The sequence below is a fragment of the Podarcis filfolensis genome, assembly GCF_964270895.1.
Source record: "Podarcis filfolensis genome assembly, chromosome: 5".
Taxonomy (NCBI): Eukaryota; Metazoa; Chordata; class Lepidosauria; order Squamata; family Lacertidae; genus Podarcis; species Podarcis filfolensis.
This window is the reverse complement of record NC_139608.1, coordinates 21,802,453-21,823,418: the sequence shown is the minus strand read 5'-3', so window position 1 is coordinate 21,823,418 and position 20,966 is coordinate 21,802,453. Positions and strand designations below refer to the sequence as shown.

At 41.2% G+C, this 20,966-nt stretch overlaps 1 protein-coding gene across 15 annotated transcripts in view; it reads right to left on the bottom strand.

The window, feature by feature from the left end:
• Nucleotides 1-20,966, bottom strand: part of PLCH1 (phospholipase C eta 1) — a 141,833-nt gene that overhangs the window by 7,218 nt on the left and 113,649 nt on the right. For 7 of the 15 annotated variants that reach the window (XM_083613030.1, XM_083613025.1, XM_083613035.1 and 4 more), the window contains 9 exons: nt 17,422-17,490; nt 14,352-14,446; nt 13,640-13,740; nt 10,416-10,595; nt 9,437-9,544; nt 7,399-7,523; nt 5,855-5,939; nt 2,736-2,882; nt 2,037-2,116 (listed from right to left, as the gene is read on the bottom strand). In XM_083613030.1, the coding sequence (XP_083469156.1) occupies nt 2,037-2,116; nt 2,736-2,882; nt 5,855-5,939; nt 7,399-7,523; nt 9,437-9,544; nt 10,416-10,595; nt 13,640-13,740; nt 14,352-14,446; nt 17,422-17,490 (990 nt within the window). The remainder of the gene's footprint in view (nt 1-2,036; nt 2,117-2,735; nt 2,883-5,854; nt 5,940-7,398; nt 7,524-9,436; nt 9,545-10,415; nt 10,596-13,639; nt 13,741-14,351; nt 14,447-17,421; nt 17,491-20,966) is intronic. The other 8 variants (XM_083613032.1, XM_083613037.1, XM_083613031.1 and 5 more) reach the window with 3 other exon arrangements.

The window sequence follows — 20,966 nt, the reverse complement described above, 5'->3', positions numbered from 1 at the left end:
TCCAGTTATTAATGGTGTGGCCTTCATTAAAATATATGAGCTGAGCATAAAATATGCATTCAGCCTTCTGTCAAAAGAAACACTGGAACATTTAAGCAAGAAGATAATAGACATTGGTGGGTTTTACCAGACTGGTGCCTAGTACTGGGAGGAAAAAATCAAGTCCCCAAATCCCAACGTACTGATATAGTAATTGATATGAAAAATATTGATAGAAAAACTCCCTTTTCTCATTTTAAAAATCCTTTCTGTTAATTCACCACATTGCATTTCTCTGATTGTGTCATGATCTTATAAGGATTCTTGAATTGCTAGTAGCAAGCTGCCTTATATTCAATCATGCCACTGGTCCACCTAGCTCAGAATGGCATGCACGGACTGGCAGCAACTCTGCAGGCTTTCCCAGCCTAATCTAGAGATGGCAGGGGTTGAACATGGGACTTTCTGCATGAAAAGCTGAGCTACAGCCCCTCAGCTATAAAAAATATTCATCCACATGAAAAAAAAGAAAAAACCACCCAAGGTGAAGATGACTTTTTGCCATTTTAAAACTTGGAGCAAGTTTGTAAATCTCCCATCTTCTGAAACAAAATGGAATAGCAGCAGCTTTTAATTAAGATGCATCCAAACTCAACCTCAAAAGAAAATCAGTTACCTTTAAAAACTAAACCAAAACCCCAATTAAGACTGCTGCAATATATAACTATATTCATTACTTAGATGAGAAACAAATGCCATAGAACCCTCTTCTCTCAGAAAAAAAGTGAATTCCTGCTGAGGGTCGCTTCCCAGTCTTGCAAACCATTGAACTGGCTCCCCCCAGAGATAAGGAAAATTAATTAATTTATTAGAGAAGCTGGAACATTACAGTTGGGGCAAGGCATGGGCCAACTTCAGACCGATGACACACAGCAGTATCTAGGGGATAGGACTAACTAGCAAATTTTAGGTAAGCCCCTTTAGATATTAAAGCCCATGGATCCCCACAGCTGAAGAGGGGCTAGAGACACTGACTTTTAAATAATAATGTATACTTTGGAAGCACGGTAGTGAACTAAGCAACTCATTCATGGATGGTCAAAACAGGATATTGGACCAGATGGACTTTGAGCCTGATCCAGAAATACTGTTCTTATGTTTTGGGAGGTGGGGGGTGGGAAGATATGGCAAACATTAGAGACAGGATCGCATACATTAAAAAGGAGTAACTTGTTTTCTAATAATAAAAAAACCCTGACATTCCGTTTACTGCTTCTTTTGTAATTTTATGCCATATTCTTTTAATATGCTACTCTTATTCTACCACCTGCGTGGAATAATGTTGGAAGTTGCCCTGAGGGCTCCATTAGAGAAGAGGCATGGTATATTTCAGGGATGTCCAACAGGTGGATCTACTGGTTGATCGGGGGGGGGGTCCGTAGTTGATCATTCAATCCAATGGGTAGATCACTGCCAGGTTTTTTATAGTGGTAGACCGCAGTGTCTTGAAAGTTGGACATGCCTGGTATATTTTATTTCTCAGATTCATCACCGTTCATTATATGTTATGTTTCTCAACACAATATTTTTTAAATTATTTAAATTATTATTTATTAAATTAGTATACTGCCCTTCATCTGAAGATCACAGGGTTGTTCACAACATAAAAATATGAAATGGGAATGCAAAATACATAATGAAACAAAAACAAACCAATAACTACCACTCCCATAAGCATATTTAAAGGGTTTATAGAATGCTAATCAGACAAAGGCCTGGTTATAGAGAACCATTTCCACCTGGTGCCTAAACATATGTAATGAATGTGCCAGGCCAACTTCCCTGGGAAGAGCATTCCACAAATAGGGAGCCCTTTCTCATGTTGCCACCCTCTGGACCTCTCATGGAGGAGACACATGAAGAAGGGCCTCAGATGATGATTGCAGGGTCTGGGTTGGTTCATATGGAGAAAGGTGGCCCTTGGGGTCCTGAGAATAAAACCAACAAATCCGGAAGACCACACTGTAGGCTGCAAAATGGCAACAACTCCCCCTTACCTTTCCATAAATTTCATTGATTGTTACATGAACAAATATAGAAGCTTCAGTCAGTCCCTCCAAATAAACATGACGGTAGCCTGGTGGAAGTGGAAACCAGCAATTAGTATTTGGTATGTCAAGATGCTACCACACCAAGCTATGCATGTTAATATATGGCATACAGGCCTGCTTTAGGTGGCTGAGGATAAGACAAGACAATGATGAGGCTTGGGCTTATTCTACCTCCCCCTTTGTACACATGAGACATTAGGCAGAAAAAGTGAAGTCTGTGCTTTTCAAGGCACAAGCAATAATGGCTATGTCCACATCCCAGAGAAAAAGATTGCACTCCAGTCTAGGCACAACCAGTCGAGGCACAAACGTCTGCAACATAGCCTGAATGCCCAGGGACAGAAGGACTAGAGAAATGGCCGTCAAAGACATCAGTTGCAAGAATCCCCACTCAGTCCTGGTCACAAAGTCTGCCACACATAATGACTTGACTCTGATGTAGACTGCTTTTTTCCTTGTTTGCCAATGCATATCCTTCTTTCCAACAAAACCCCACATCTCAAGCTTCATGAGCAGAAAAGAAACCTAGTTTAGAGCCCCCTCCCTTCCAATCCCACAAATTTACAGCACCAGCACGGGCTGAGACATGTTGTAATTTCACCCATAGTGCCAGCCTATCAAAGATACGTAAGCAGAGTCACTAACCAGGCATAAGGCTGCTGAAGGCGACAGTCCTTTGTCCAACAAAGTCTCGGCCGATTGGATCATGATCCCAAACAAGAAACCGAACCAATGCTATCTCGGGCATGTGGATGTTGAAAGTGAGAGTTTCTTCCCACACAGGATTAAACCCTGTAAGGAGCAGAGAATACAAGAAGTCAAGTGCAGGAAGAGAAACAAATGATCTAAGTACTCACCCTGTTAACAAACCACTGAATGAGTCTACGCTGAAAGCCCAAGCAGTAACTTACTTTGTGTTGGGTTATTCCAGCTCTGAGTCTAGTACCTGAAAATTACAACATCCCCAAAGAATACAGAAATTGGCAATTCCTGTTATCCTGCCTTCCATTCAAAAATAGAGGTAATTTCACCCACCGGCTTAAAGCCTCATGAGCACTGTAATAAAGTCTGTGCATTACAGTATATTCATCATCATCTCTTTTTTAAGTTTATAAGCCTGTTCCTTGACACTGGTGCATGGCCAAATTGAGGCAAGAAAAACAGATGCAACGTGAGGCACTAAAGGTCAATTCACAAATTATACTACTTGCGAATTGCGTTCTCTTTTACACTATGCAATTTTTTGAAATATGCTGTTACCCCATAATTGCTGTCAGTACCCACCAAGTATTATCATGAAGCATCAGACACTGCTCCGGTGCCTGAACAGGAGACCTCGTCACATGTCAAACATTTCCCACTCAACATGAGAAGGTTGTTGATATGAGTGGGTTTGACAATGCGCACTCATACATTAGGAGTGGTGCTTGTGTGCACAACCCATGGACATTTTGGAGCATTTCTGAGCTCGGGCAAAATCCTGTGGTCTCAGGTCAATTCTAGCAATAGGAGCCAAGATGAAGGTTCAACTAGTCCATTCCCACAATGCTCAAAAACACTCCAGTAAGTACCCAACTAACATAAAGAGGTTAAGTGCACAGTGTCAGTCTGCATGGAATGAGAAGTTGCATCCCCTTTCCCACACAAATACAAAGGGGACATGATTGGGACCACAGTGGGACAGGGAGCAGCCCAAATCTTGGGGCCAAATAATGCCTAGGGCTGGCCCAGCCACAGGATGCCCAGTATTGACTATATGGAACTTGCCAAACTGACTGGGAGACTCCGAGACCAGAGAGAAGAGACGGTGGAAGATGATTGGAAGAAGTTTAAAGAACATCTGTTGGTTTGAACTTTTGTGGTCTCTAGCTGTTATGATAAAGATAATGGGGACTGAAATTGTTTAAGTTATTAAATTTAAAAAAAAAAGTTGAATGGAAAATAAGGCTTATTTTAAAAGGAATGTTAAGAGATTAGGATTTGCTGAATTAACAGGTTGAACTAGAGAACAAGAAGGGGAGGTATGAGGAAGTCAAAGAAATATGTTATTGAAGGATTGTTATTGAAATTGATTTGTTTTTAATATTTTTCTTTTTCTTTTTCTTTTTGTGTTTATATAAAATTGGAAAATCTAATAAATATTTATAAAAAAATAAATAAAGAACATCTGAAAAAATATGTTAATATTTAAATCTTAGAATAGCTTTGGAAGCGGATATAGGCTGTAGGGTTAGAAGTAGAAGATAGTGTATTTTAAAATAGTATCATTTGTAAGTGATAAAAGGTGAAGATTTTTATGGTAAAAGTAAGCGTGATAAAAAAGGGTTAGAAATTATGATATATGTAAACTGCTAAAGATGAGGTAAAATGAAAATCAGATAAGGGGGACTTGGGGAAGCTCACCTAACAATGTTGAGAAAAAATAAGGATAAGACAAGAATTTGTATTGTTTGTTTTTCTGTTTGTGTTATTTATTTGTGTTATAAAATGAATAAAAAAATTGGGGGGGGGGGAGGATGCCCAGTATTGATGCTATAGATGACTTCAACTCAAACCAACAAGAAATCCACTGACATGCTTCTTTCTCTCCTTTTTTTAATATGTTCCCTGATAAAATGAATGAAATGCAATGACCAAGAAAAGGAGAAGTGACCTCTTCAAGTTGCTATTCCAAGAGAAAAGAGAAAGTTGAAAGTTCAGGGGTGAAAATAAGGCCATCTACCAAAAGGTAGCTCCAAAGCTTGATAGAGCAGGAGGACAAGCAATTATTTCTTACCCTGACACTGGCAGTGATGAGGAAATCAATAGCCATTCAACAAATAATATGACATTTTTGTTAGCTCTTCTGAATGGCTGTTTCTGAGTATTGTGTTAGCTAACACAAATTTTCAGTGCTGTCGCTTCCTGTCCATTGTGACAAAAATTCAGTAATTGCTTGGCCCTGCCCTCTTCCATAACTCTCGATAAGGAGGATTTTTTTAACCCATTCTCTAACCTTCTCATTATCTACAGAATTTGAGCCTACTCTTTATAACAACTGTGGCTTGTCATTCATACTGTGATCATATCTGCTAAAACGAACATCAGATTCTGTCCACATAACTTGTGCTTAGCGATAACTTAACCTTTAGGCAGTCCCTTTTGGAGGGCTCTGATGAAATCTTCACGAAGCAACACATTCAATTGTTTAATATTAATTAGTGGTAGCATGGGATAGATATAAGACTCCAACTCATACTGGAAAACTGTACTTGATATTCTGATTTCAAAAGCGCTCATTGTTGCTGGCAGAAAGAACAAGCCAAATTTCACAATAAAGAAGTGCAAACCATAGATTTGCAGATGGAGGCTTAGCCAAAATAGGGGGCAAAGAAGAACTGATACCAGAGGCAGAAGAATATAGGCAAAACGGCAAGTGTCTTGAATAATGAAAAAGTACTGAGATGATATAAAAATATTGCTAATCCCATATGCCCAGTAGAAATGGGGAACTGAAATTGGCAGGAGAGGAGAAATTGAATAACTGAAGGAACATTATTAAGGCCACACTCACAACATACATTTAAAACAATATGATATCACTTTAAACAGTCATAGCTTTACCCAAAGAATTCTGGGAGCTGTGGTTTGTTTTTGAGAGTTCTTAGGAGACCCCCATTCTCCTCACAAAGCTACATTTTCCAGAGCAGTTTTACAATCAATCCCTCCTGACAACACTTACAGCTTGCATATAACAAACATACATACAGCTTACAGCCTCTTACCATTGTCATCCACCACCCTGGTCTGGTCTTTGCAGCAGTCGACTGGTAACCCAATAATTTCCACCTCAACAAATGGATCGATTATCTGCTTGAGACATTTTTGGAAACAGAAAATACATATTTCAAATAATTATTTCATCTTTCCAAAGCATGCCCGCAAGACAGCAATTTTATAGACCTACCAGCACAATTTTCCATTATATTAGATCACAACCAAGTAATTAAAAGCAAAAGTTGAGGTTTGAATTTGTTCAGAAGCCAAAACATGGATTCATCTGTTGCAGTCTTGATAATTCTTTTATAGCAAGGGCTGAGAGAGATCATTAGGATTCTGGAGACAAGCATAGGATGTTTTCAGGCAATTTTGGGCTCAAGTCTAACACTCCCTTCACAATGACAATATTGTGGCCCACAGCTCTGTGCTTGAGCACATTCTTAACATCACTAGCATTTGGGGTCTTCCTGATGTTATTGGAACTACAACTCACACCATCCTTGACTGGCTGAGGTAGATGGGAGTTGGATCCAGATAGCATCTGAAAGGTCACAGGATCCTTAAATAACCTGTTAAAGTATCCAAGGATAGACTTCCCTTCCTGAGATCTTGCAGAGCCATAATCCAAGCTCTTATTTTTACTATTGGAAATTTGTTTCACTTGTCTGTTCTAAATATCAGCGTGTTGCTTAAAATGTTTATTTATGTTAGTTTGTTTTTCAAATTTCTACCTTGCCCTTCCTCCCACAGGAGTCCAGGAGAGCAAGCAAGAAAGCAGTGCAATTAAACCTAAAATAAAAACATGTTTGGAGCATCTAAAAACATCAAAAAACACCTGAACACATCTCTGAAGACATAGGCTCACAGCTGAACAAGGTTTGCAGGAACAGTTTCTCTCAGCCACCAAATGCCTGGATGAGCGGAAATGTTTTTAAACTCTTCCTGAATGTTAATGAGGGAGACAGATGCACTCCAACAGGGAGGGCAGTCCACCAATTTTCTAACATGTACTTCACATTAAAGAGTTAAGTAGCTGCTTCATCGCACCACACTGTCAAGAGGACAAATTTTATTAACGAACCTTTCCGTCCCTCCAGGGTGCAATCCAATGTGTCATGAAAGGTGAACAGAAAATGCAGTAATGAGGCCAAGTGTTGAGTAAACAGAAAAGACGACTATGTGAGCAGGGTGCCTTCTCTAGCTGCATTAACTCTATACAGAAGAGATATGCCTGTCCTCATAAGCCCCCACCCTTTGTATTTTGAACATTATGAAACCGTAAAGATACAAATTATTGCAAACTCCCAAGCCAGAAACTTGCAGGGAATATGTCACTAAATCATTAAACAGAAATGCATGGTAAATTTCACAATTTAGCCTTCAGCGCAATGATAAATTAATAAGTTGTTTATCCCACACTAAGATAGCAGCTGCGGGTGAATAAAATTCAGGTGTGCACCACACATATCCTTAAGAAGTGCTGTAGGCAATGTGCACATCCATACTCAGAGACTGGAAAACCACAAAAGCTATCATCAACGTTGTTTACCTCTCCTCTGTCTCCTAACACTGAGTCCGGAGGTTTCGGTAGCTGCTGCCCACTGATGATTTTGAGGAGAAGTTGCTTCTTAGGGAAAGCAGGCAGTGGATCTGTAGAATAGGGATTGAACGTCCCTAGAGGGTGCAAAGAGTACAGAAGGGTACAGTCCTTCAGATAAGGAGTTATGCGTCTCTTACACACTTCTAAATAAAAGCAGGCAGTCAACAAGTAACATACAAATTCAACTATGCAATGATCCCCATACCCAGAATTTTCTTCTTCTTTTACTTTGGGGGATGTGTTTGCCTGCCAATCTGGATGACTGCAGGTACTTCATATACACAATTCATTGGCTGTGGCCAGGGCCGGATTTAGGTCTGACGAGGCCCTAAGCTACTGAAGGTAATGGGACCCTTTATATGTCCAGCTGTCCTTTGTCAGCAACAAATTGTCACTGTTTTTGTGTTGAATATATGCTATATGGTAATTTATGGACCTAAGAGGTATCTAAAGCCATTTGCACATAACAAATAGGAGCCTACACAACACAAAACAGTCTTGCTGTATGTAGGTTTTATTTTATTTGTTTCTTATCTTATATTTTGGAAATGTACATCCAGTTGTTGTTTTTTCCTTTAAATTTCTTCAGGGGGCCCCAAGAGACTGGGGCCCTAAGCAATAGCTTGTTTAGCTTATATGTAAATCCAGCACTGGCCATGGGATAAAAGGTCAGACCTGTGCTAATCAGTTAATGCAACGGTTCCACCACCATTCTATTATTTAGTTCATTTATCCTCCTCTGGTTATTGGATTCTGTAAGTTTTATGCTTATTTTAGGCACTTCTACCCCACCCTTCAACAAGTCAGCTCTTTTATTTCTATCAGCTTTGCCTGGAAATTTATCACTGTCAAAGGACTGTCGTTATTGCCATTAATGAACATATTGCAGCCTGATTGTTGACAATAGAGATGGTGAGCCTGCGGCTCTCAAGATGTTGTTGGACTACATTTCCCAGCCAGTATGTTCAATAATCAAGTATAAAGGGAGTTGTAGTTCAACAATGTCTGATAGGCATAGCTTCCTCAATTTATAAAGCTCTAATAACACTAGAATATGGCAATCTATTGTACACAGAACGCCATGGGAAGTGGACCTAGATGTGGAAATACCAAATGAAAACTTGATGGCTTTGTGGTCTGAGAGACTGTTGAAATCTGCTTCTGCAAAAATAAGGGAAGCCTCATTAAAACGTCTGCGTAGGTGGCATTATACACCGGTTAGGTTATCCTGAATATCTAAGGAAGTCAATCCCAATTGTTGCAGGGGACGCACAGTCAAAAGGTACATATTTCCATATGTGGTGGTGTTGTGACATCATCAAACGCTTCTGAAATGCTGTCTTCAAATAAATAAGCTTGATTGAAATGTCTGCTGCACTAGCACTACTTGGGCTTAGGATCCTGTCTGCTCATGATTATCCTAAAGATGACCTCTTAGCCTTTCTATTAACTCCTGCTCATTTGGAGATAGCCAGATGTTGGAAAACCGGTAATGGGCTGAATGAACATTGATTCTTGGTGTAACAGAGTATGGTCAATAGCATTGGCTGAGAAACTAACATGCCAGGTGAGAGCGGCAAAGGGCAAGCACAATCCATATTCCTTTTATAACATATGTCAAATGTTTATTGAATACATAAACAGATCAGGCTGTGGCAGGAAGCCACCCAGCACTCATGGGGAAATGTGGTGTGATCTCTTAGAGTAATCAAATGAAACTTTAACACATGACAAGTTACTTGTTTACTGTTGTAACAATTGTTTTCTCAAAATTTATCTTCTGTACCATGAAATAAATAAAAACAGTAGATATAGATATAGATATAGATATATAGATATATAGATATAGATATAGATATAGATATAGATATAGATATAGATATAGATATAGATATTAAAAAAATATATCTGGTAGGCCACAGGCCTCCCATCCTTATAATGCATGTATAATAGCATTACAGGATTAAAATGCATTGAATGGTACTACCTTTGCACATCTGCTGGGGTTTCAGGACGTATCCACAGTTGCCATTCATCCTGAACTTGGCTTGGTTCAACTGCATCACGCGCCCATCAGACTGATAGTTTAACGCCACTGTGAAATTAGCAATAGCTTGTGTTACTCATCAACTTCACATGCATCTAACAAAACCTTGTGTGGTTTCTGCTCATAAAGATAAACCCAGAGTTAAGTTAGTGGTGCTTCATCCCTACTGAAATCACAAAGGGACCTAACGACTAACTTGGCTCGTTAATTTCAAAGGAAACGAGATTCAACTTACGATTTTAACCATGTCTACTCAGAGGTTAAGTCCTATTGAATTCAATGGGGCTTACTCTCAGGCAAGTGGGGTTAAGACTGCGGCCTAAGTTAGCCTGGATCCTGCCCATAAAATAGTTTTGTACGCTTTCCCCCTCCCCATAATGCAATTGCCTTTGATTTTAAACAGATAAATGGGATTTAATGAACAAAGTATATATTTCTCTTGAAGGCGGCATTCCCTCTGGGGCAATCTGTTAGGAGCTGCATGCTGGTAGCATGTAGTGTCAAAGTCAAAAGTTGGTGAGATCTGAACCAAAAGTGGACATACTCACCCACCACCATTATTTCTATCCAACACCTCTTTTCTCTCTTTCCAACAGCTCTCTTCTTCCTTCTGACATCCCTATTCTTTTCTGACACCCCCCCCCTCCTTCTCTCTTGCCAGTTTTAAAAAATGCTTTACTGCAGTTTGGTAAAACATCAGTATGGTGTAATTTCCTAACAATAGGGTTTTAAGCAACAGCGAATATCATTTCGTAGCTTTCTGACACTCTTCTCCCTTCCCCTCCTGCCCTCCCTTATCTTCCTCCCCATCCAGCAGGCAGCTGGGATAGGGACATCTGAAAAAATGGAATGAAAGTAGATCAACGGGCACCTGGGTATTGTGTGCATATACCTCGCATGCGTACACTGCAGCACTCACCTAGCTGGCAGCCAACGTTCCAATATGCCAAAGGGTTGAAGTTGCTGGAGTCAATCCGATATGCAGATGGGTAGATTCTAGTGAGCTGCTTCTGGTTATAAAGCATAAACTGCTCTGCCTTCTGTTGCACCACCTGGTGTGCTCTCGACTCGCTGAAGGATAACACATTCCCCACAGACCCTACATGTTGAAAAGGAAAATAACCAAGGAAAAGAAGATATGGTCAAGTATGACACGAAATGTGTTGTGTACATACAAATACACACACACACACACACACACACACACTAGTGTTGTGCCCGACATTTGCCTGAGGACAATTAGGAAATAAATGTGCTTTTGAGGAGTTATGCTCAAAGCCTCCCCTCCCCTCTAAATGTGCATTTTTAAACAGCTGTTATTTCCTCTGATCTTTTGCTTCAGGGCCACTTTTTACTTGAAACACTTTCTTTTGGTGAAACGGCTCGGGGGCCTGGAGGAAATCAAAGCTCTCCAGACTCACGAGAACACCTTTGTCTACCGAGCTGCCTGGGCCTCATTGAGAAATATTTTCCTGACAATGAAGGTGAAAACTCAATTTCATAACAGGAGAAGGACCGACACCTTCACCTTTCTTGACGACTTTAAATTCTGAGTGAGAGACCAGCCCAAAACACACTTTATTGACTTGGCAAATGGCAGCATGTTTGACTTGACTATTTAAAGCTCAGCAAGTGGAAAGCATTCATTTGTAACAAATAGCTTTTTTGTGTGTGTAATGAATAACTAATTTAAAAAGAAAGAAAAAAGAAGTAATCTCAGACAGTCAGGGTCATCCTGCAAATGTATTGGTGCCATACTATATTATGCTTTCAGTGAGGGCAAATGAAGTCTATGGCATAGCTGGCAACTTTTCCCTTTTTTTTAAGGGAAATTCCCTTATTCCGAATAGGATTCCTCGCAAGAAAAGGGGAAAGTTGACAGCTATGGTCTATGGGTATGGGAAGACAACACAGCTGCCATTTACCAAGGCAACATGATCTAATACTCCCCCTTTTGTTTCAAGGTGGCTGTTTGCTATAGCCTCACTCACCAAATATAATGGGCATTGAAATAAGTTTAGTTTCATATATATAACCATTCAAGTTGGCATTTTCGAACCATATCTACAACTGCATTATCAAACAGAACACATGTTCAGTGTCGTGACTAGTTCCTCCAAGATGTTCAAATACAAAACGATTTATCTAAATGGAGTGTGTCTAATATTCAGATGATGAACATATTGAGGTGGGGGGGGGGAGGACCACAAGTGCTATTCTTTGCAAAGCACTGCATTCAAACAGGCTTTATTGAGTCAAATATATATTAAGCGCATGTGGAGAATTCAAAAAAGGACAGGACTAAATTTCTCAAGGCATTTCTGGAAGAAATCGGTCTCACCATCAAAGCTGCATGAAACCTGCACTTCTAACAAAAAAGATATGTTCATAATTTTGAATCAAGATAACAAGTTTTGCAACAGAAAAAAACCCAGTCAATTTTATGGCCTGTTGAAATAATTATAAAATTAAACACATTTGTAATATTTGCTGAAGTGGCAGGGAAGGGGCCAGAATACTGAGTCTCAGACCTTGGTCCCTCCTCACACTTCTGAGGTTTACCAGGTGATGCAAACTCAACTTGAAGCCTAATTTTGCAATCATAAGGACTAGAAATATGGGCTATAATTTCAGCTAAAAAAGAACTAAGCTTGGGTTTAACTCTCTCACTGCAATCATGTTTTTCTAGGATTGGCTCACGTTCCTTTTTTTTGCAGGGGAGGTAAAGGATACCAAATTATTTATCCACTCTCAGGTTTGATGTTTCTGTTTTGCTTGTACCAAACTTTTTTTTTTAAAAAAAAAAAAAAAGCCCTGAATAGAGAATCGAGAAATTCCCGCTGTGTAATTCAGAAAACTCCAACTATTTTCACTAGATGGGATTGTTCCATGAAAGAGCTGTCAGCATGTTTCCAGCTGGATTTTGACTACTTCTCTGAAGAAGCTCGTCAGGAATAGGCAATGATTTCACCCCAATCTGCATTTGACATGCCAACCTTGGCTGAAATGTGCTTGAATCAAGAAAGGTGTCTCTCTGCGTAACAAAAAGCACACTGAGCGCAAAAACTACCCCTGGAGCTTAAAACCTCTTCTTCCCCCACAAATAATGCTTATAAAGGGACAGGTCCTCTTAATTAAAGTCTATCCCCAAGTAGAAACTTGTCACTTGTCATACGCTGAAGGCTGCTTTCAGTGGAAAGAACGTGTCACTTTTACATGTTGAAGGCGACACCACTTGTCACAGCTTTCGATTCTGAGGAAGGTGAGAAAATCAATCCTGTTTTGTAATGCAGCTGTGCCACCTTCCAGTGGAGGAAGAGGGAAGCCACTGCAAGCAGGTGGGATAAGCCCATAAAACAGGAAGGGTCAGAAGAGGCAGGAGCCAAGCTGGAAAGGAAGGATGGGACTGAGAAACTCATACTACCAAAGCAGGCTGGGTTTTTGCATGAACCAGGTGTATGTTTGGGATGGCACTTGAGCATCACTTGTAAGCTCAAAAATAAGAAGTGTGTGATTGCAATGCACAAAGCACCTAAACCCACACCACTCCCCCATGAAGATCCCATTGTTATAACCTCAAAGTCTACAGAAGAATCACAAATCAATAAGATTTGTGCAACAGAATAGTGGCAATATCAAGTGACTCATATTCACCTCAACTTGCACAGGAGAAATTCCCACATGCTCATCTACTATATATTTGGGGAAGTAGTTTGCCTGCTTGTCTGTCTGTCCTTTATAGGTTCAGACGTCTTGAGATATTGCTGCCATACTCAGCACAAGGGTTCCTGAGATGGGGGCAGTGGTCTTTTTCTACATTTGGACACCAGGCACGACTCTGAATCAAGATGGCAGGCCCAAATGTGACTTGGGTGTAGTTCTGCCTAATTTGGCATGGCAGTTAGGAACGAGGTTTTCCTAGGAGGAGGAGGTAGTTTTCACCAATTTATTTATTTATTTTTGCAAACACCATGTCCGCACACCCCCAAACTCACAAATTACTCTATCCATTTAAAAATCTTTGCTTGTTTCTTTGAATTACTAGGCAGTGCCAGGCACCCCCTGCTACTTTCTTATACAGGAGCAAATAATATATTTGACAGCAGGAAAAGGATGTGCCCCAGTATTCACCCACAGCCTTACCATCATCAACTATGTCTTGAGCTGCTACCGAATTGGTGTACACCACTAAATCAGAAAGATCGCGACACAGCTTCATCGTTTTTCTCCGCCGACCCAACCTGCTGAAAAGAGAGAGATTTTTTCCCCTAAGTAGCTAGATTTGTCAGCTTCTCTCTCTATCCTACTACTAAACCCAGACGAATCCAATGCCTTTTCTTAAACAATAACAGTTATTACTTGACTAGAAGGCATGCTACAAAATAAAAGACAACCAAACAGAGGGAGAAAATAGGCTGGCTAAGAGGTGAAGCCTTTTCCAAAACTAATTCATTTTTTTAACCCTGCCTCTGCCTCTCCGCCCCACAACCCATCCTTCAATACAGATATGCCTTCCAGATACATCTCTCCAACAGAAGCAACGGGTTCTGGATAGAAATAAGTTCTCTTATTAAATGAAGGCAAGATGCGCAGGACAATAGGAAGAGGGAGTTTGGGATCTGCAGCAAATATATGCTTTGTTTATTACATTCAGTAGCATAATGAGTTTAGACAGGCAATATTTTTGGTTCTGCCTGTTTTCATCTAAAAATTGAATATGTCCTCACACACAAACACCCAGTATTGCTTTATTCATTCTAAAAAGCTAGTGCCGGTTACATTCCGGGGAAAATGTACATTTGCAGATTGCCTGATTTGGCAGTAAAACAGCTGGGGATAAGTGACAATTACTAACCTGTATAGCTGTCCAGGTTCCTTCCCAGAACAATTTTGTTGAGAATCCTCATCATCAGATGTGCTATGAGATTTGGGCCTTGGTTTTGCAGCCTTCTAATTGAGAAAACAATATCTGATTTAACTGTGTGGTGAACTATAAAAAGTTACTGTTCATTTCCAGTGTGGTCTGCTCAGGCTGCATTCGCAGTCCCCTCCCCCTCCCCCCATTTTTACCTCCCCATTTTCACAATGTTTCCCTAACTGTTAATCTCTGCGTTCTGATTGAGATTTCACATGGTGTAAAAGCCACTTACAGAAATATAGTGGAATACAGAACAAGTTTAGTGCTCATTTTTCTGTGTTATTTGCAAACAAGTTTGCGCCCCCCCCCCCGGGCCAGAAACAAGTACAGTGGTACTTCGGGTTACATACGCTTCAGGTTACAGACTCCGCTAACCCAGAAATATTACCTCGAGTTAAGAACTTTGCTTCAGGATGGGAACAGAAATCGTGCAGCAGCGGCGCGGCAACAGCGGGAGGCCCCATTAGCTAAAGTGGTGCTTCAGGTTAAGAATAGTTTCAGACCTCCAGAACAAATTAAGTTCTTAACCCGAGGTACCACTGTGCTCAACTTTTGCTAAATTCCACTATATTTCTGGGTGTGGCTTTTATGTTGTGTGAAAGCTCAAACAGAATGCAGAAATGAAGAGTTGGGGAAATGATGTGAAAATAGAATAAGCTGCTGTGTGAATGCAGCCTTAGGCTAACAGGAGCTTCCCAGGGTCCCAAAAGGAGATTTCCCTCACTCTTTACTCCCTTGAGCATTTTAAATGGAAGGATCAGGGATTGAACCTGGAATATTTGGCATGCAAATTCATGCACTCTTGTCACTGAGCTACTGCCCTAAGCACTATTGCCAAGAGTTATGTTCAATTTACAAAGGTTTTGCTCCAGCCAAGATTAATAGCTGGTAAGAGTGACATTAACATATATGAGAGAGTGCTGGAGGGGAAATAGTTAAATAGGTTGCACAGACAGGACCCAGGGGGGTGGAGTCAGTGGGACTATAAAACCAGTTCTGGGAGGAGTTCTGGGAGGAGGCCGTTGGGAGTTGTTGGTGGGTAGTTGGTTGGATTTAGTGGGTTGGCTGGTTGGGAAAGGTAGTTGGTAAAAGAGAGACAGTTAGGCCAGTGGGTTCTCAAGTGTGGGGAGGTAGAAGAGATAGGGAGAGGAAAATAAGACTAAGAAAGTAAAGAGCAACAACGTTTGGAATGCTGTAAAAGTTTTGTTTGTGTCTGAAATAAAATACACTCTCCTTTATTAATTGAGAAGCTGACTGAGACTGAAGTGATTTTACCAGGAAGGACCTGGTTGGTGGCACCGGATTAGTGGTGTACGGGTCAATAGTCCGTGAGATGACCGGGGGCTCCATACGAACGCCACAGTAAGTCCTGTGGATTTGACTGGGAAATAATTAATTTAATTGAGAAAGAATGAGCTCTTCCGCTGAATTTGATGGCAAACCATCTTACTATCTGCTAGGCACATACCAGAAGGTGAGAGATCTGAACAAAACTTCAGTTGTAGCAGCGATCATAAACTGCTTGCAAAAGAGCAGCCAGTTTACAGAGAACTAGGTTTCTATAAAGTCCTCAAACTTGCATAATTTAAGATTTTTTAGGGGGGGTTATGCAGAGTGCCGAAACCCATTGTCACAATCATTTTATACCTACTTTCACAGACAGCAATGTATTTTGAAGGAAGGAAAGAAATAAGAAAACAACCCAGGCATTTTTCTTCCCATGCGTCTATTTCTCTGTCGACCCTGAAATGTCAGTATTTCAAGGATTTATTGAATGAATGGCATGGGAAGGTCAAAGAAAAAGTATGGGACTCTGGTGAAGGACACTGGCGGGGATGTCCAGCAAAATGCAATGCCAACATCTGAAAGGGAATATATCAAAACCCTCCCACATATAGGGGTACAATTAAAGAAATACTTATGAGCTAAATGAATTTTTGTGAAATTCATTCACATCTGCAGACTTTTAAATTTTGTAATTCAAAGGGAGAACGCTTCCAGTACAGCATCACTAAATATCTCTTATTGCCAGAAGTGCACAAAGTCAATCAATTTCCACAATGGTCATTAAGGAGAATATTCATTCTGTTTTTCATGCAGACATGAAAAAAAAATCAGGGCAAGCCTAATTAGGCTAATTAGCTGAAATCGTTGCATTATTGAAATATTTTGCAGTCTTCAAAGTAGTGAGTAATTGTAAGTTCTCCAGAGGCTGATTTCTCTCACAAGCATTCTACTGTACAACATTTGTTCTCTTAGCAGTGTGCTGGGAATGTCAATTGTCAATAGTCCCCATTAGCAAATATAAGCTGGACGTTGTGGGACGCATCTGCGAATTGAATGAATAACAGCTCATTAATTGTCCTTTTTCAGTTCCTTGAAAGCCAAAGAACGTTACATATAGGAGTGTGTGTGTGTGTGTGTGTATAAAAGCATGTGCTGCCAGCTAAAGTTTTAAAAAATAAATTATGTTTTACATTGGCCTTACCATCTGCAGAAAGAACTGGTGAAACAAAGCTGGGAGTCATGAGTGGGACAGGGATCCTGCACTTATGTCTTGCTTGCAGGCTTTGTATAAGATGCCTGGTTGGCTACTGTGGAATCAGAATGCTGAACTAGATGTTTGGGTTGATCCATCAGGGCTCTTTCCTTGATTCTGTGCCATGCGAGGGCTCCATTTATATCATGGCTGACCTTGGACCAGTCACATTCTCTCAGCTTAACCTACCTCACAGGGTTGTTGTGAGGTCAAAAGGGGAAGAGCTCCTCAGAGGATACGTGGGACATAAATATAAAAATAAAAACTGCCTATTCTTGCCGACCAGTGCCTCCATTTACCCCAGCTTCTCCTGCTGTTTCCCCACGACTGTTTCAGATTGCAAGCCCCTTGGAGGTTGGGACTTGTCATACCTGTTCTATGTAAAGCAACACGTACACGAAGCTGCTCTAGAAATAAAATAATTATTATAACCATGCAAAACGTAGGTGGAATTTTAGCTCTGCTTACCTTATGTTTACCAAAATTGCTCATTAGTCTACTGTGGGATTTCTTGCCAGTATCTTTTGCATCTGAGTTCTATGGAAGCAAAATAAGCAAAGAACCCAATGACCAAAGAAATGGGGTTTTTTTATATATAGTAAACACATCTATTGTATTTGCTCCCAGAAGAATGGGACTATATGTGAAAATCAGCCTTCCCCAAACTGAGGCTCCCCTCATTTTTCGGACCAGAACTCTCATCACAGAGTATAAGCTAAATATTATATATATCAGCACAAACTGTAATATTTAGCTTGTGTCTGTACTCCCAATAATTAAGTTCTTTGAAGGGGTCGCAGGAATGCAAATGAAGCAGATATCTGGTGCCCAGATAAAGAGAGGAAAAAGAAGAATCGACTTAAGAGGAATCAAAAATGAAAAGTGTGGTCCAAGTGAACAAACATATCAAACCTCACACTTCCGAAACCTGTAGATAAACAGGGAATACATTTTTAAAAAATGCACACAACCCAAAGACACAGAGACAGAAGTGATGTTTGCTGGGCCACCTGAGGTTTGCTGTAAGAGAGTTCCCTTGGGTCATCAGTTTGATGATCTGTGGCAGGACCCAGTGTTGCTGTCAGAACATCACATCCCTTTATCTCTTTGAAGAGCTGAAAAGAGGCACTGAAATACATCGCCTCAACTATTCACAGCACAAATCCTTCCAGTTACATAAATGCGTGGCCTGTGGCAGAAATGTATTTTCCATTAGCTTTTTTTCGCGGAGAACAAGTAATGGCTTCTCCTTTCTTTTCTTTTTTTGGCTAGTCAACCTCAACAAACTCAAACCTACTTTTCCAAATATTTATTTCCAGTTCAGGATGCAGGATACACCCCGGGATATTTCTTCAGCACATGCAGGGAGGAGAGCATAGTTCACTCACAGCTCTTCCACCCCTTCCTCTTCATATGCACTAGCAAATGATGCCTATTTAACATTAAGCATCACTTTCAGTTTCCTCTTCCGGGCACATTACTCATCCCTGTGGGATGTAAGATCACTGAAGCACTCAAATACAACATTTCCTGTTTGCCCAGAGTGGACACACAGGGGAATGTTGCTCCAGTCAGGAGGACTTCCTGTCACACCTGGTCTGGAGCATCTTCCCCCTGGGTGTGACCAGGTAGATGGGCGTGACCCTGGCAGACCCCACAAAAGGGCCAGTCACGCAGCCATCTTCCTCTTGACTCTCTTGATCCCTTCTCTCCATTTTGCCTTTTGCTGTCTGCTGGCTCTTAGCCAGCAGCACATGGGCTCATCCCTCACAGAGGATCAGCCCACACTTTTTTGTGTAACTGTAACTACAAGATAGAGTGGTACCTTGGGTTAAGAACTTAATTCGTTCTGGAGGTCCATTCTTAACCTGAAACTGTTCTTAATCTGAAGCACCACTTTAGCTAATGGGGCCTCCTGCTGCCGCTGCGCCGCCGACACGCGATTTCTGTTCTCATCCTGAAGCAAAGTTCTTAACCCGAAGTACTATTTCTGGGTTAGCAGAGTCTGTAACCTGAAGCGTCTGTAACCTGAGGTACCACTGTAAAGCCTACCTTCAGGATCATACTGTGAACTGGATGTAAGTAAACCTTATCGTTACTTTTAAAAGAAGACTGTTGCGTCATTATTGTTTTTAAGAGAGAACTAAAGGGGATTTACCAGGAACAATCCACTCTGGACAAGCCAGACTGGATTGCTTAACTCAAATGATTCTCACAAACCCATCAACTAGCTTCCTGCAATGTACAAGGGAATGTGCTCTGCTACTAGCTCACTAGCGTGAGTGAGGAAGGATAGTATTTAATCAATATATCCTCTCCTACTATCCACAACATTCCCACAATCCCTTGTTTGACCTAGGCTTGCTGGGCTCCATGTAGTGGTCTTCCGCCAAATGGAAAAGGTCTTTGCCCATTGATTTGGCTGCTTGTTTTCACTAACCGGTTTTATTGGATTGTTTTGCTCTGTGATTGGTTTTGATATTTATGTCGCTGCTGCAATAATGAAAAGAAACAAGAAAAGCCAGTGTGGTATAGCAATTTATGTGACAGAAAAGGGTAGAGAAGGGTACAAATTGCAAATTCGCATTCAGCCATGGAGCTGAGTGGAGGAGGAGTTTGGATTTGATATCCTGCTTTATCACTACCCGAAGGAGTCTCAAAGCGGCTAACATTCTCCTTTCCCTTCCTCCCCCACAACAAACACTCTGTGAGGTGAGTGGGGCTGAGAGACTTCAGAGAAGTGTGACTGGCCCAAGGTCACCCAGCAGCTGCATGTGGAGGAGCGGAGACGCGAACCTGGTTCACCAGATTATGAGACTACCGCTCTTAACCACTACACCACACTGGCTCTTAACCACTACACCACACTGACCTTGGGCCACCCACCGCCTCTCAGACTAATCCAACCTGTTTATTAAGCTTGTTTTCAGATTGTCTGATTTCTTCAGGCTTTCAGGGGAGGAAAAGGAGGAAAAATTCTCTCAGACCCTAGAGAGCTCCACTGTGCCAATTTCAATGTACAGATTCAGGCAAGATTGCTCACATTGACTACTGCTGTTCCGTCAACAAAATCATTCCGCTAGCAAGCAAGTCATTGTCCTTGCTATCGGAATTTACTCAACAACCATCCAGGGGGGGCGGGGAATCATCTTTAGTTTTTTGTGGGTATGAGAATTATTTCTCTTCCACTATGAACAATTTGGAATTCTGCATACAAGCTAAAATGGCATGCATCTATATAGGCCTTTTAAGGTTGAGGGAGCCCTGTTTATCAGCTGTTGAGGAAGAAGAAAAGGGAGAGCTGAAACAAAACAGCTCATGGGCAGAATTTCCACTTTCTGGCACAAGGTTTTGAAGAAGAGTTTGGATTTGGTATCCCGCTTTATTACTACCCGAAGGAGTCTCAAAGCGGCGAACAATCTCCTTTCCCTTCCTCCCCCACAACAAACACTCTGTGAGGTGAGTGGGGCTGAGAGACTTCAGAGAGGTGTGACTGGCCCAAGGTCACCCAGCAGCTGCATGTGGAGGAGCGGAGACGCGAACCTGGTTCACCAGATTATGAGACTACCGCTCTTAACCACTACACCACACTGGCTCTTAACCACTACACCACACTGACCTTGGGCCACCCACCGCCTCTCAGACTAATCCAACCTCACAGGGATGTTGTGGGGATAAAGAGTTCCCTGCACAGAGGGAAGGACTGTTAAATCACTCTGGAAATTGTAGCTCTGTGAGGAGACTAGGGATCTCCCAAGAACTCTCATCGTCTTTAACAAACAACAGTTCCCAGGAAGCCATGACCATTAAAGTGGCTTGATACTGCTTTAAATGTAAAGTGCAGATAGGGCCTCAGTTGCTCAAAAAATTTAAACCTCTCCATGTGAGCGGGCATGGAAGGAACAGAGGGAAAAGCTGGCACTTGGTGTCCAACTATATACTTCTTTATTTAAAAGTCGCTGACGAGAGTCTTTGAGCCGAACGCTTAGGGCTAAGAAAGGAGTGTTAGCTGC